Raw genomic sequence first — 13,603 nt, 5'->3', positions numbered from 1 at the left:
AAGAGCAATGTTTGTAGGCTTGTGCAATACTGTTCCTGTCTGTATTATTGCACCTTGAGGGCTTGTCCATGTGTAAAAGGGAGCACTTACATCAGTCGAGCTGCCACAGGTCTAAGTAAGACTTACACATCTGGCTCCCTTTGGCTGCGGCAGCCCCATCGGCTCACAGCTTCCTAGCCCAGGACTGCCATTTCTCTTGGTGACTACGGCTGGTGCAGGCTACAACCAACAGCAAGCTCCTGCACTGGGCAGAAATGGGGATTGCACCGTTCCCTTTCTGGCTGCAGCCGCAGCACTCGACTCAGGGCAGGGAGACACAGTCCAGCTCTCATGAACAGGGGTTTTTGTGCTGGTTTTCAGCCCATCCCTCCCAAAGAGAAAGACCATCCTATAGTTTGCTTTTTATTTCTCTGCTGGTGAAGGACATCAATCAAATGTCATAGTATTATGCCTATGAGCGTTATAATGGCTGTCAGTGTTTTGCCTGTAAAATAGTGATGGCAGTACCTCTGCATATTTCGTAGTACTGACAGCAGAAGAAATCAGATGGGAGGAAGAGTGGGGCTAGATCTTCCAGTATGAGACAGGGAGAGGCACAAGTCTGATCATGGATTCTGTACAGGTATGGCTGTTTTGGCACTAAATCTTTCTAGTACTGTTAACTACAGCAAGTATTCAGAACTGCAGTATGGCTGTGGGTGCCAGGACCACATCCATCATTCTTAATACAATGCTACTCTTGGTTTGGACCTGCCCTACAAGAGCTGTCTTGACTAATAAGGGTATTGGGAAGTGTCCACACATTGTAAAGCAAAAGGAGGTTATTTCCTTACACTGTGACAGGATATGTGATAAAGAAGCATGGATAGAGGCAAGCAGCCTTTTCAGCTTGCTGCTATTTTCATCTGGCTATGAATAGCTTTGTGAGATCAGTATTATCTGTTTCGGGTTTTGTTATGTTTTGAGTAGGGATGCTTTCATATCTTTATTACATGGACCTATGTCTAGCTCCAGGTCTCAAAGGTGAGGTGGGTCTGGATGGTCCTATGCTGACCGAGGTGACAAAATTGGGGTGTTAAATACTGCCATCATTTCTGAGTTCTGACTACCAAATTGACAGGTTAAACTAAATTCATTGTCTTCCTTTACATGCAATGCAGCATCTGGTCAAATAAATCTGCATGGCCCATGGTATATATTATTAATCTGTGCATATCCCAGCACTGAGGAAGATGTGCAAGACTGGGGAGGAAAGGTGCAGATGGAGAAATCAGAACCCGAGACTGGCGTGCCCTGCAGATGGTCTGTAGATAATTTGTGTCTGTAGGCAGATGACAGCAAGAGCACTGAGCTAGTACTGTGCATCTGAGCAGTTTGTGCTCAGGTTAGCTATGAAGAACATTAACATAATTCTGTTTTGAGCTGGAGCAGAGTTAAACCTCCCAGATATAAAATGAAAATGCAGCACAAAGAAGGCAGCAGTCCCTTCAGCATCTGCCTTTCCAAAGGGCTGTGTTTCATGCCCGCTAGGCTAAGCAAGCAGTTAATTTTCACCTGATAAAACTATTTGAAAGAGTTACTTTAAAAAAAACGAACAACACCCTTCTCCACTGTATTAAAAAGGAAAAACTTAGAGAGAATATATTAATTCAGGCCAGAAGTCTGAAACATACCTTCCTTCACAAATAGCTCTTTTGCAGAAACCCTACATGGGATTAGTCAAACTATTTATTTTGGAAAGCGCTCCAGAACTACACCTACACCTTCTGAAGCTTTTCCTTGCAGGTGCAGCTGCATGCCCGTGACGGCAGGGCCAGCAGGCTCCCAGTGAGAGGAGGCAGAACCGTCGGCACAGGTAATTCAGTTGATTTTGATCACATGTGTGGGGACGCCAGGGAACAAGGAAAGGAGCATTGTCCAGGCTGCAGGCTGTCCGAAGGCGCTTTCACTCGGTGTGCCCCAGGGCAGGTGTGCTCCCTGCAAGAGGATGTTGCCCTCTGCTGCAAAAGGTTGGTGTTTATTTGCCCCTTCACTTTTAGGGGTTGGATATTGGGTTGGTGCTAGGGGAACGCATGTCATTCTGCCACTTGATGCTTTGCTGAAGGGGAAAAGCGGTGGGTTTGGACAGATCACAAATTTCTGTCTCAGCTGGTGTAAATGGGAGTCTCGATCCACACTCAGCAACTGGCCTTTCCCGCTGTCAGCTGCAAAACATAGGGGGACTGCTTTTTCCCCAAGTGACACTGCTCTTTGCCAGTGCACAGTCCAAGCAGCTGACAAAGGGAAGGTTTACTCCTTTTATTAGTATCCCTCTTAGCTTTTCTGCAGGTGATCAGAGCTCCCCTCTCTCCAAGGGGTTGGCAGAGCCGTTAGCTGTGCCCCATGTGAAGGTTTTGCCACATTGTCTTTCTCCATCCCGGCTGCAGAGCTGCAGCTGGGCATGGTTTACACCACCTCTTCTGGCACTGCAAAACCAGTCTTGCAGGTGAAGATACCAGGGGTTGCAGATGTTGGAAAAAGCCTTTTTGCACCCAAACACTGCTAAGCAGTTCTATAGTAAGCTGGATGGGGAGCAGAGAAGGGTGTGCGGAATGATCAAAGGACCCTGAGTAACACCTGGAATGAGTAAACGACAAACTTACTTTCTCTGGAAGAGAAACTATGGCTGTGACACAGGTCTGCAAAATGAGCAACACGGAGTGAATGCAGAGAAGTCATTACAGGGTTTTCTACTAAAATGCTTGGGGATATCAAATGAAGCAAGCAAGTGGCAGGTCAAAACAAAACAAGGGCAAATACCTCTGTGATGCTATGGACCTTTGAGGATATTGCAAATGCTTAAAATCAATGTAAGTTCACAAAGGGATTAGAAAAATCTGTGAAACACTGCGACATTGCTCCTCTTTCTGGGAGTCCCTGCTCTGTACCTTGCAGGCAGCTGGAGTGCGGGGCGGCTTGCTGTGCTCTCTCTAGCCATATGCTGTTAGTCCTCCTCGAACTAGTGTGTTACAAGGACCTTCAGTCTAGCCATGTATGGCCTTTCCTGTATTTTTAAACTGGATACTGAATATCTGTTGAGAGGTAAGGTGTGCATGTCCCAGTATGCTGTTTTAACAGAGCAGCCCTCACTTCTCCATCCGTGCTTGGGGTCGGGGTTTGACAAGCTGCACAGCAGGATAACACACCATCATGGATCTCTCACTAGAGCATTTGCTTCTGCTTGAGCAGGCAGCCACAGGAGATTGAATGCAGCCAGTTAGGCCACATGATAGGTCATGTTTCTGCTTGCCTCCACACCCAGCATTTGTCAACACAGCTGGGCATGCAAGTTGATCTCTTTGTGATGTTCTCTTCTCCAGAAAAGCAGTTAGAGGGGAGAAAGTCCTTTGGACATTCAGTGTATTCCCCTGCTCTGAGTTACAGTCTTTCCTGTAGCCATGATAATCCATTTTGCCAGTCTGCTTTGTGGTGACCAGCGTCAGGACCCAACAGGGCTGCTCCCCTGCACTGGGCCATCATGGTGGTGCAGCACCTGAGAGCAGCCTGAATTTGCTCTGCACACTGTGCATCAGTCTTTAAGCAGACACTGCTAATCCGAATGCAAACTTGCTCTTTCATGACTCTCCATTTTGCTCCTGTTTCGAGAGAGCAATCCTGACGTAGGAGTGGTCCCCCACATGCAGGAGGGAAGAAGCGTGCAACTTTGATTTTCCTTGTCACAGTTTGTGTAAAACCAGTTTGCATCAGTGGGCTAATAAAGGTGCTTGCACTTCAGAGGTCCCAGTCTAGGGTAGAGTCTGCCCCAGTGCTGCCTTACAAACCTGCAAGGCCTTTGTGTTTCCCTTCCCTGCTGTTTGCAGAGGTGGCAAGGCGAGGGCTGGGCAGGACACACAGAAAGTGGCCTCGTCTATGTGAGACCCACGGGCTCCTGGCTTTCTTATGGATCTGTCAATTTAGTTGTTTGTACTGCATCATCCCTGTGGCTTCCAAAGTGTTTATTAACAAGGCGTTGAGAGGGAGAGGATTATATGCAGTCTAACAAAGCAAATCAAAGCTGTGTGGTGCTGCTTAAGGAGTGGATGCGAGAGCTCTAGGATTAAGCAGTCTAGGGGAGCGGGTGATGTTTAGTGTGCCTGCTTGATAACATACTGTACATGTCAGTTGATTTTTATCCTTAATCTATTGTGCTTGCAGACCCAAGTAAAAAAATAACACGCTCTCCCTTATGGCTGTGTACCCGAGTGGTTAATGGTGGGGTTCTCCTGTTTCAAGCCTCTGCAGCTTCCAAGATGCAGCAGCATGATGCACCCATCAGAGGCTGCAAAAGCTCGAGGTGCAGCAGGGACAGCCCTGTACCACGTATGGAGATCATTTCCCAGCCTTGTCTATTCCTGCAGGCCTGGGTTGACAGCTTTGCAGCTCCTCAGGCTGCCAGCAAAACCTCCAGGTGGAGCAGTCTTTTGGACCAGCTCGCTTTCCCACAGGGAGTGCATTAAGTGGTTTGATTTTTAACTATTTAAAACAAAAGAAGGAGTTGGCTGTTTGGTTTCTGTTAACCTTTTCTTTCTAATGTAACTATTCAAGCAAGATCAAACATTCTCATGGAAAAAAAGGCTATTTACAAAGAAGTAGCCTTTATTCTTTTTCTAAGTGACTACTGATGAATAAATATGAGTCTTTGCTGAAAATGTTTTCTGAAGTACTTTCAGCCCACACATCGTGGGTTTGTTAAAAATAAATAAAAGTTCTAGAGAAGCAAATACTGTGAAAACTGTGTCCCTAGATACTTTTTTTTTTTTAAGTCTGTCCCAGAAATTTCTGTAAATGTCTTTGTAGAGAAATAGGATTGTGCCTGAGAGCCAGCAAGAGTAGATGGTTGGAACCAAGCATGGAAGAGCTGTGCCAAGCTGGATGAAATGGAGCTTTAAACAGTAGAGATTCATCAGAGCTTTTTATTACTGTTTCTGTTTTAACTATTGAGAGTGGCATATCGGTAGTTTCTCAGATGATAAAGGCTATAATTGTAGTGTAACAAGCACAGCCATACTTGCCTCAAAGAAATATGAAATGTTGTGTCCTTCCTTCTAAAAATTTTCTTCAAATAATTACAGGGTTTTTATGACAATGCCCATTTATTGCATAAGCCTTTTTATGCAGTGTTCTCTGGCATTTCTTTGTAAGCATTAAGGTCAGATGCCAATTCTTCTAACATTTTGTTACACCATTATGAAAAAGGCAAACATTTGGGAATGTATCATCCATAAAATAATGTAAATCTGTGAAGTTATGTCAAATGAGCAAAGTTCAACTGAAATATTTATGCTCGACTTGGGACATGCCAGTGGAAGGAAGACATGCACTATATGGAGACACTCTAAAGAAGAGTTGACAAAAATGATGAAGACCCCAGCTCTGAGGAACCTGAAGGAGCTGGGGTTGGTTGATGTGGAAGCTGAAGCATAAAACCCTGTGAGGATGGCTGCAAAGGGACCAGCCCCATGGTGGGTAGGACGGGCTGAGATCAGGGAGATGTGGGGTAGGCAATAGGAAGAAGTTTCTTGCTGCCAGTTAGCTAAGCACTGGAACAGGTGACCCAGGAGGGCTGTGGTTGCCATCCTTAAAGGGGCAGCTTAGACAGACAGACAGTAGGGGTGATACAGGCCTTGAGGTTAGGGAATGGGCCTTATGACCTTCGGATCAGGTTTGCCATGAAATCTGGAATTTATTCATTTTTAATGACCTGACTGCCAAGGCTGTGGCTTTGGGAGAAAAAGCCAAGTATGATGAAACCAACAGTCACCTGACAGGCTTGGAAACAGTGGAAAAATCCCATCTGGTGAGCTAGAAATGAGCAGAACTTCTGCTCCCTCAAAGGTGTGCCTTATTGCCCTCAAGTTGACCAGGAGAGAGGAAAAAGAATAAAGTAGCAAAGCAACACATGATTTATTCTTCCTCCATACCCTGCAGTGTCTGGCCATTTTCAGTGTCTCTTGAAATAGTAAGTGATCTGCACCCATACTGTTTAAATAGCAAATATCAGTGCAGCTTGAAGCAAAGTGCACACATATTAGAAAATGAGCAGCCTCTGGTATTTTATAGCATAACATGCAGCAATAACACTTGCAGGTTGCTGTTCTGTCATTTTCTGATTGCTTTACAAAGGTTGGCTGCTTATCCTCGGTCTCATTTAGGGCAGAAAGAAGTGAGGAAAAGAAGAATGGAGGTAAAAAGCAAGCAAGTAATTTGGTAATTTATATGTATATTTTGCTTGTAGCACACGGAGCCAACTGTTTACCTGTTAGTAAGAAAGTGGCTGAAATGGAAAACTGTCTTGGTTAGGTTAATACCGCGTGAGGAGCTGTAGGACAGGGAGGAAAGTAGGGCAGCTTGTTTTGGAACTTGTGCTGAAGAACAAATAAAAACCCCCAATGTACACATTCGGTTACCATATGTCGCACTTATCATAAAAGGCATCTCGGTGTTATTTCTTTGCAGGGATGCTTGAACTCCCCGGAGGCAGACTTCCCCGTTGAAGAAAGCGCATGCCAGAGGTGCTGGGGTTGCCGTTGGTGAGACAAGCTTTCGTTCCTGTTCAGGCAGCTAAGGCGGGCGGGAAGCTCGCTCCTTCCCGTGCTTGCCTGTTTGATTGACGTTGGCTTCCAAATCGCTGCGACTGTGCCTGAAGAAAAGCAAAGGAGCATAATTTTGCTGAGAGAATTTTCCTGGCAGGGGAAGGAATGCAGTGCAGAGAAACGTGCCAGTGAAGAGCCTGGAAGTGCAAGTCCAGGTGCACTTCCACCCAAGTCATGCTTTTGTGAAGTCCTTTTTCTCTGGCCGCATCTTGCTCAACACACCAGGGCGGGCTGCACAGGGGCTGCCCATGGCATTGCAGCAGTCTAAACTGGATTAGTTCTGGTGTGACATTGCTTCAGCTGTCTGAAGAACTGAAGACGACTGCTGGGAAGATGTTGGACTTGAGCTTCCTGACCGAGGAGGAGTATGAGAAGCTGATGAAGGTTCTGCAGAGAGATGCAGAACTGAAGAAGAAGGATGGGGATCGTATCAGGTGAGAGAGCATGCAGTAACAGTAGGATGTGTGTTCCCCTGGGGTATTGTTTTGCTTCTTATAGAGAGGAATGTGTGTCTATGTCTGTGTGTATGCAACAGGGAGAAATGCATGCTGCAGCAGTGCTGTACCTTCTTGCTCAGATCCTGATGGATCTTTCCATTGCATCTCTTGCTTTCTCAGCCATCCTGCTATCGCTGCTGCCTTCTCTCTGCAGGATTATAGGGCTGGACTCTTTTTTTGAATTAATCGGCAGCCTTCAGAGATGCCAAAGGGGAATCATCCCTTTCTTGCTCTGGGGAGGAAGATGCTGATTTCTCAGTGTCAGAGGTCTGAGCAGAGGTGTAGCTGCTACCTTGTTTTCCTCACACGGTAGCACAGGAATCCTGTAGTGTTTTAGAATGAGACTACATCCCCATCTCTGCTTTGTGTCCCTCCAGTGCTCTTTGAGGTGGGTGTGTATGTAGTATCCATCGTGCAGGCAGAGAGGGGCAGTGAGAGGCTACGTGATCTGCCAGTGATTTGTGGGGAGCCATTTCAGAGCCAGGCATTGCGCTCGGTTCAGCTCACTTGTCACTGGCCATCCTGGAGCTCAGGTCTGGTTGATCAGATTGCTTGTGGCTGCTGTCACTTTTTTAATGCCAGCCATTAGACCATCTGGGTTGACAGTATGCACCAGGCTCAGGAATCTGGCACCAAACTCTCCACAGCAAGAAATTAGTAGTTCAGTGAGTGTGGATGGCACTGTGCCAGTTTACCCCTGTTAAGGATGTGAGTATTCAACTTGCTGTTGAGCCAAAAAAGAGTAAGCCCCATGTAGGAGGGATGCTCAGGGCTTGAAGGGGCAGTGGGTAGCTTTGCAGCACCTGGCCTCGGCTCCTGGGTGAGAGCTGGGGAAACAGCACTAGTGGTGGCTTGAAAAAAGCTTGGACTTGAGGTGTATGTGTCTGCATGCTCTTGCATTTCCTCTGAATTGAAACAAGATTTCAAAAAGGTTTGGTTTTTTTTTTTTGTTCTTTTTCTGAAATGCAGTAAAATTTCTCCTTTGCAGTGGAGGTTTGGGGAAAAGAATGTTTGGATCATTTCAGTTTTGTTTCCCTTCTCTTTGGAAGCTGTTGCACAAAAGGCTTTCATTGGGGAGCGAGGTGAGTTAGATCCTGACCAGGGTGGTGCCAAGTGCCCCTCACTGTCAGCATGGCTATATGCAGTAAGGCCTTTGGTGCAAGTGTGGACGCAGTTGGCTCCAACACAACCTGCCTGCTGGGCAAAATGAAGTCAATGGCATTACGCTGATCTGGTGTCAGCAAGATTAAAATATAGTCCTACATATCCTCTGGCCCAGCACCTTGAGACTCTCATGGGGGCAGATGCAGCCCTGATCTAGATGGGAGCTGTGCAGCTCCTTGGCTGTCAGTCCTGCTGGGACCCCAGCACTGCTGGCAGAGGCTGGAGCCCGGTTATCCCATACCTGCTCCCTTCTGGCCTTTAGGCAGCCAAATGTGACCCTTCAAGGCTCCACAGTAGTCTGGAGTTTTCCCCCCTCTTCCTACTGAGATTTGGACTGAGGTGGGAGTTTCTTCTGGCCTCTTTGGTCTCACAGGGACCCTGAGTTGTGGTGAGCTGTGGGAGGCAGTGTCAGCTGAAAGGCAGCTAATTCAACAAGTCATGGTATTAAAGCAAAATAACCGGAGGAGGGTTAAAAGTACGGCTAGCAAACAGAGCACTGACAGGTTTAGGTGCCAGTAACCAGCCCTGGGTGTGCCCAAATGAGTTACAGTAGGAGAAGCTGTGCTTGGGAAGGAGAGCTAACTGTTTGAGTGCCAACAGTGGCAGGAGGAACAAGGACAGGAGCAGTGTCCAGGGAGAATGTTGCAGGGACAGGTTGCTCCTCTAAATAATATGATTTGGTTTTATGGTTTGCATCAGATTTGATCTGAAAGGCTTTGCCACTCATGAAGAGATGAATAGACAGATAAAATCAAGAAGTGCAAGACCTGCAAACAGCCCCATCCCTTCCCAAACCCTCAGGGCTGCAAAGCAAATGAACAAATCTCCTTGTCAGGTGACTCTGATTTGGATTGGTAAAATCTGGAAGAGGTGAAAGCCTGCATTTACAAGGTGCTGTTCCCATTTCAGATAAAGAATAAATCAGCTTTTTTTTTTTTTAAATGCTGGTTTGGCCCTTGTGATTGCAGAGAATAATCTCTGGATCCTTCATAGTATCAGAGAAGTGAACTATATGGAGAATTGTCATGAAGGTGGTTCAGGGGAAGTCAAAATCCTTGATCTTTTGGTGTGTAATTGTTCTCATTGACTTTCAGGCGGATACAAGGCTCCATCAAGGATGAAAAGAAGAAGAAGTTTGTGACAGGTGAATGGTTTTCAGAAGTGAAGGCAAAACGGTTTCAGGAAGACTTAGAGGGGCCAGATCTACTTCGGGCATCAATTAGAAGGAAAAAGGGCAAACTAGAAAGTAAGTATGGTAGTGTGAATTTTAAGAAAACAAATTGATGGACCAGAAAAAAATGGTCAAATATGGGGGTCTCCCTGCACTGGGAGCCTGTTGGGGACCAGCATTTGTGTTGTGATAAGGGGATTGTCAGCTAAACTTTCAGTACCAGAAAAAAATACCTGATTATCAAAATCAGGACCCAAAGAAAAAATTACAGTGTGGTGGAGGACCAAGGCAAAAGCTGTTTATCAGCTATGTGCAGTAGATGCCTTTTCCCCACTTTAGCTGCTTTCTTCCAGAATGATGTTTGCCAGAGGTCACTGGTATCATTTCTTGGCATAGAAGCCAAAAGGGAAGGGGATGATGTCAGGCAGTTTCTGGCCTCAAACTGATACGTGTGGATCAAACACCACTCGCCCCTCGCCCCAATTCCTAGGGTGGTCTGACAAAAACAGACAGCTGGGAGGTGGTGGGGTTCAGCCACATCTCTGCAAAGGGAGGATGTGCCTCTCTTGCCAAATATTTGCCCACTTGAGAGGGTCCATAGCTAGCTTTTTACATGGGAATAATTCCAAGGCACACTGTGGTTTTCAAAGTAAAAAGGGCTTTGGGGCCAAGTCTGAATGGTACCCAGTCTGCTGTGCCATAACAAGGGTATTTGAGGGACCATGTGGTAATTTGACACAGATGTACTGTGTGTTGTTTGACATGCAGATGAACTCTCATGGTAGTATGTGAAACCGATCAAATCAGATTTGTTGGAGCAGGGCAGAGAAGAGAAGGGATCAGGCCCATGTGAAATGAGCAGGACTGTGCTTTGAGTCCAAATGCAACCAGCTTGGAGCTGGCACCTCATGCTGAACATTTGTGCAAAGCAGAACTGGGCATGATTCACATCCAGTCCTCAACATGAAGACAGGCCAGCTGACTCGCAGCAGGACTGTGGAACCGCAGCCCAGATTCACACAACCTCCTTGATTACTTGTCAGGGTGTGTAATCACAGATACTCAGACGTGACTGGGGAGTTACTGGTTGCTGCTGTTCTGGGGGAGCCGTGGCCCTGATAGACAGCTCAAAGCAAAGTCTACCATTGTCCCTAATATAAGGACCCTATAACTGAGCTCTGTTCTTTTGCAGTAAAGGCTACTTATATCTGAAGGTTTGTCTAACATCTGTCCAAAATTCAAATGTCATCTCCACCAGTTCGGTTCAGTCCTCTTTCCTAAGCCCAGCTGCCCATTCCTGCTGTAGAGTAGGAGCAATATAGATCACTCCTTTGTTTGGTGGGCCTCATTGGCCGTGATATTTCTGTCACATTAATTTCCAGTGTATAGTATACACCTCTGAGCTCCACATTACTTAGACACATTCTCAAAGCTAAACGCTAGCTAGGGACTTCACTATCAGCCTCATTTTCTTTTTGTTTTACTTATCCCTGACAGCTCTGATAACTTAGCATAGAATCATTGGAGCCTCTGATGCAGAACTGGCCCACCATATTTCATGTGAAGTTGCTTTTATCTTTAGTATTAAGGATTCATGATGTCATTAAATTTACTATTTTATCATCCCTTCATAATGCTAAAACATATAAAGCTTGACAGAGTTGCCTGGCCATTTCTGCAGAGCATGCTCTCTGTTTTTTGAGGATGTGCATTTGTGCTTGCACCGTCTTCGTGTGCACCCTCTTTGCAGGAAGAGACAGATGCTTCAGCAGCCCCTCTGCTGAGGCCCAGGTCAGACAAATGCCGTCACCTACAGCCCGGCTAGTAGCCAGCAATGAATGGGATTCAATTGCCTGTTGCCTCGCCAGAGGCGTCAGCACCCTTAGCTTGCAGACTATTTCAAGAAAGCAAAATTTGAAGTATTGTTGATTTTAAACTTTTACTGCTGATGTGCACATATGAGATGTGGTCTCACATTGTCTTTTACAATAATCTCCTTATTAATAATATGTAATATGCAAGTTAAGTCTGCATGTGCATTACTTGACTAATTCTGTTTTAAGAAGGAAGAAGCAGATGTTACTAATATACTATAGTAATGCAAAAAATTTCTATTGTCAACTTTTTTTTTCTTCCCTTTCTTTATCTTTTTTTATTCTGAGACTTATTTTGGTAAAGTACACAGGTATAATATGACTTTATTCCTTCCTCCTATTTTTGCCACTGTCGTTTTACAGCACTGGTTGAGAATCAAGATTCTGCAGTGAGTATTTTCACCTTGCTGTTGCGTGCTCAGCTCCTGCAGTGGTTACCATATAGATTATCTCACTTCACACGTGAGGGCAAGCACTTCTCTCACTGGCTTGTCAGCAGGAGTATTGCACTGGTGAGAGCAGTACTTGGCCTGTTGGGGAAAAGGGTGAGGCCCCTTTACAGTTTGGCCTTGCAGCTCATGTTCAGTCTGCAGTAGATGAGATAAGGGCTTTTGCTTGCCATCTTGACACCTTTTTTTCTTCTCCTGGAAAGATCACTCACCTTCTGTTGGCTTTCAAGGTGATGAAGGGGTGCATGTTCATTTAGCCAAATCAGTGTAACATGTTCATGACTCCAGGGCTGTTAATCCTGATTTAAGTCATTGATCACTATGTTAGACAGTAAAATGAGAAAATTCCTGCATGGAAAAGCCCCACTGAGATAATTGCTGGCATTCCCTTTGCATGGTAAATGGGCTGAGGAGGGGTGGAAATTTGTGCCCGCACAGGAGAATGCCCAGTGACCTTTTCTGGAGAAGGGTTTTAACCTTTGGAAGAGAGAGTTGTGTGGATCCCTAAAGGTCTTCACAGTTGGTATTGGTTATAATAGAAAACACAAATAATCAGCAGTAATATAAATGTATAAAATAGATACCCTATATTTAAACTGCATCCTGCAGAGCAGCACAGATGGATGGAGTTGGTGATAACTTTTCCCTGAGCTTGTGTGTCATGGATGAGAGCTAAAAATCATCTAGGAGAGAGACTCTCTTATCCATCCGTCGAGGCAAGTCAGCCCCAATGGTACAGTTAGCCATGCTTTCCCCAGGCGTTGATGTCTTCATTTTAGAGTGATAGGAAATGAGTAAAGCAGCTTAAAGTGTTAGGGCAGGAGTGGCTGTATACATATGTGTATAAATATATGTATGGACAAGTTAAACTGGTCAGGCCACTACTAATTTCTGTTGGAATTTGCATCTTATTCTCTCATCCTAAAGTTAGCAAAGGCATTTTGCTTGTCTTGATGGGTTATAATGTGCTAATAACCTCTTTGTTTGTGGTTATAGAAGCCAGATATAGCTGTGTCGGTGGCTGAACCCGTTTGAAGGGCAGTGATTTGGATGGGGGGAAGCAAACACCTCCCCCTGCCTCTGCCAGCTGGGAACCAGGAGCTCTGTCTGAGGGGGAGGTGTCAGTGAAAAGCAAGTATGACACAGTGGCTTTGGAAGTGAGATGAGAAATGAATGCAGCCTTCAGTTGTCGAGGTCTCTTCAACCATGACAGGCAGAGGGAAAACATAGGAGCTCTGTGTTTTGTTCCTCTGCTTCCAGAGAAGCTACCTGCTGGCATCTCCTTCCCTTGGGTCTAGGGCAGAAGAGGAGGATGTGTCTCACTGTATAAATAAACAGTCCTCAGCATGCCTTCCCATGCCTGCACGTGATATGCCCTGCACGTGCCACCAGCCATGCCACTGCTTGTCTCTCCAAAAACAATATTCAGTTTTTCATGGACAAAACAAAGTCCATCTTTCAGAAACGTGCTCTCTAAAACTGGCCTATTCTGACACAACCAGACTTCTGTGTTCCAGCAGGAGTGACTCCCTGACTTCCCACTGCTGGGGAAACTACGGGCTTCCAGCTGCCATCTCATGTGTGTGCCAGGCATGTGGAGCTAACGCAGACGGCCCTGAATAATGCCTGCCGTGGTCCCCTGCATTGCTGGGCAGGGAGGAAGAGTTGGGACTGCAGCATTTTTCTCCATGGGGATGCACAGGCAAGGGGGATTGAAGCTCCGTCTTCAGATATCCCTGTTACTGCCAGGCTGACTCTGCTGGTGCTGGCACCACACGGGCAGCATTGATGTGACATTGATATCTCAGCCCATCCG

General features: G+C 45.9%; 1 protein-coding gene across 4 annotated transcripts in view; it reads left to right on the top strand.

Annotated features, from left to right (window-relative positions):
- Positions 1 to 534: 534 nt before the first annotated feature.
- Positions 535 to 13,603, top strand: part of LOC113479915 (synaptotagmin-like protein 2) — a 30,809-nt gene continuing 17,740 nt past the window's right edge. The window contains exons 1-3 of one of the 4 annotated variants that reach the window (XM_026848308.1): positions 535 to 622; positions 6,496 to 7,066; positions 9,388 to 9,539. In XM_026848308.1, the coding sequence (XP_026704109.1) occupies positions 6,966 to 7,066; positions 9,388 to 9,539 (253 nt within the window). In that variant the 5' untranslated portion in view covers positions 535 to 622; positions 6,496 to 6,965. Of the gene's footprint in view, positions 623 to 951; positions 1,856 to 5,321; positions 5,436 to 6,272; positions 7,067 to 9,387; positions 9,540 to 13,603 lie in introns of those variants that run through there. The other 3 variants (XM_026848309.1, XM_026848306.1, XM_026848305.1) reach the window with 3 other exon arrangements.

This window comes from Athene cunicularia (assembly GCF_003259725.1).
Source record: "Athene cunicularia isolate RWA chromosome 4 unlocalized genomic scaffold, athCun1 chr4_part3, whole genome shotgun sequence".
NCBI lineage: Eukaryota > Metazoa > Chordata > Aves > Strigiformes > Strigidae > Athene > Athene cunicularia.
Note: the sequence above shows the minus strand (reverse complement) of the source record. Positions and strands in the feature narration are given on the sequence as shown.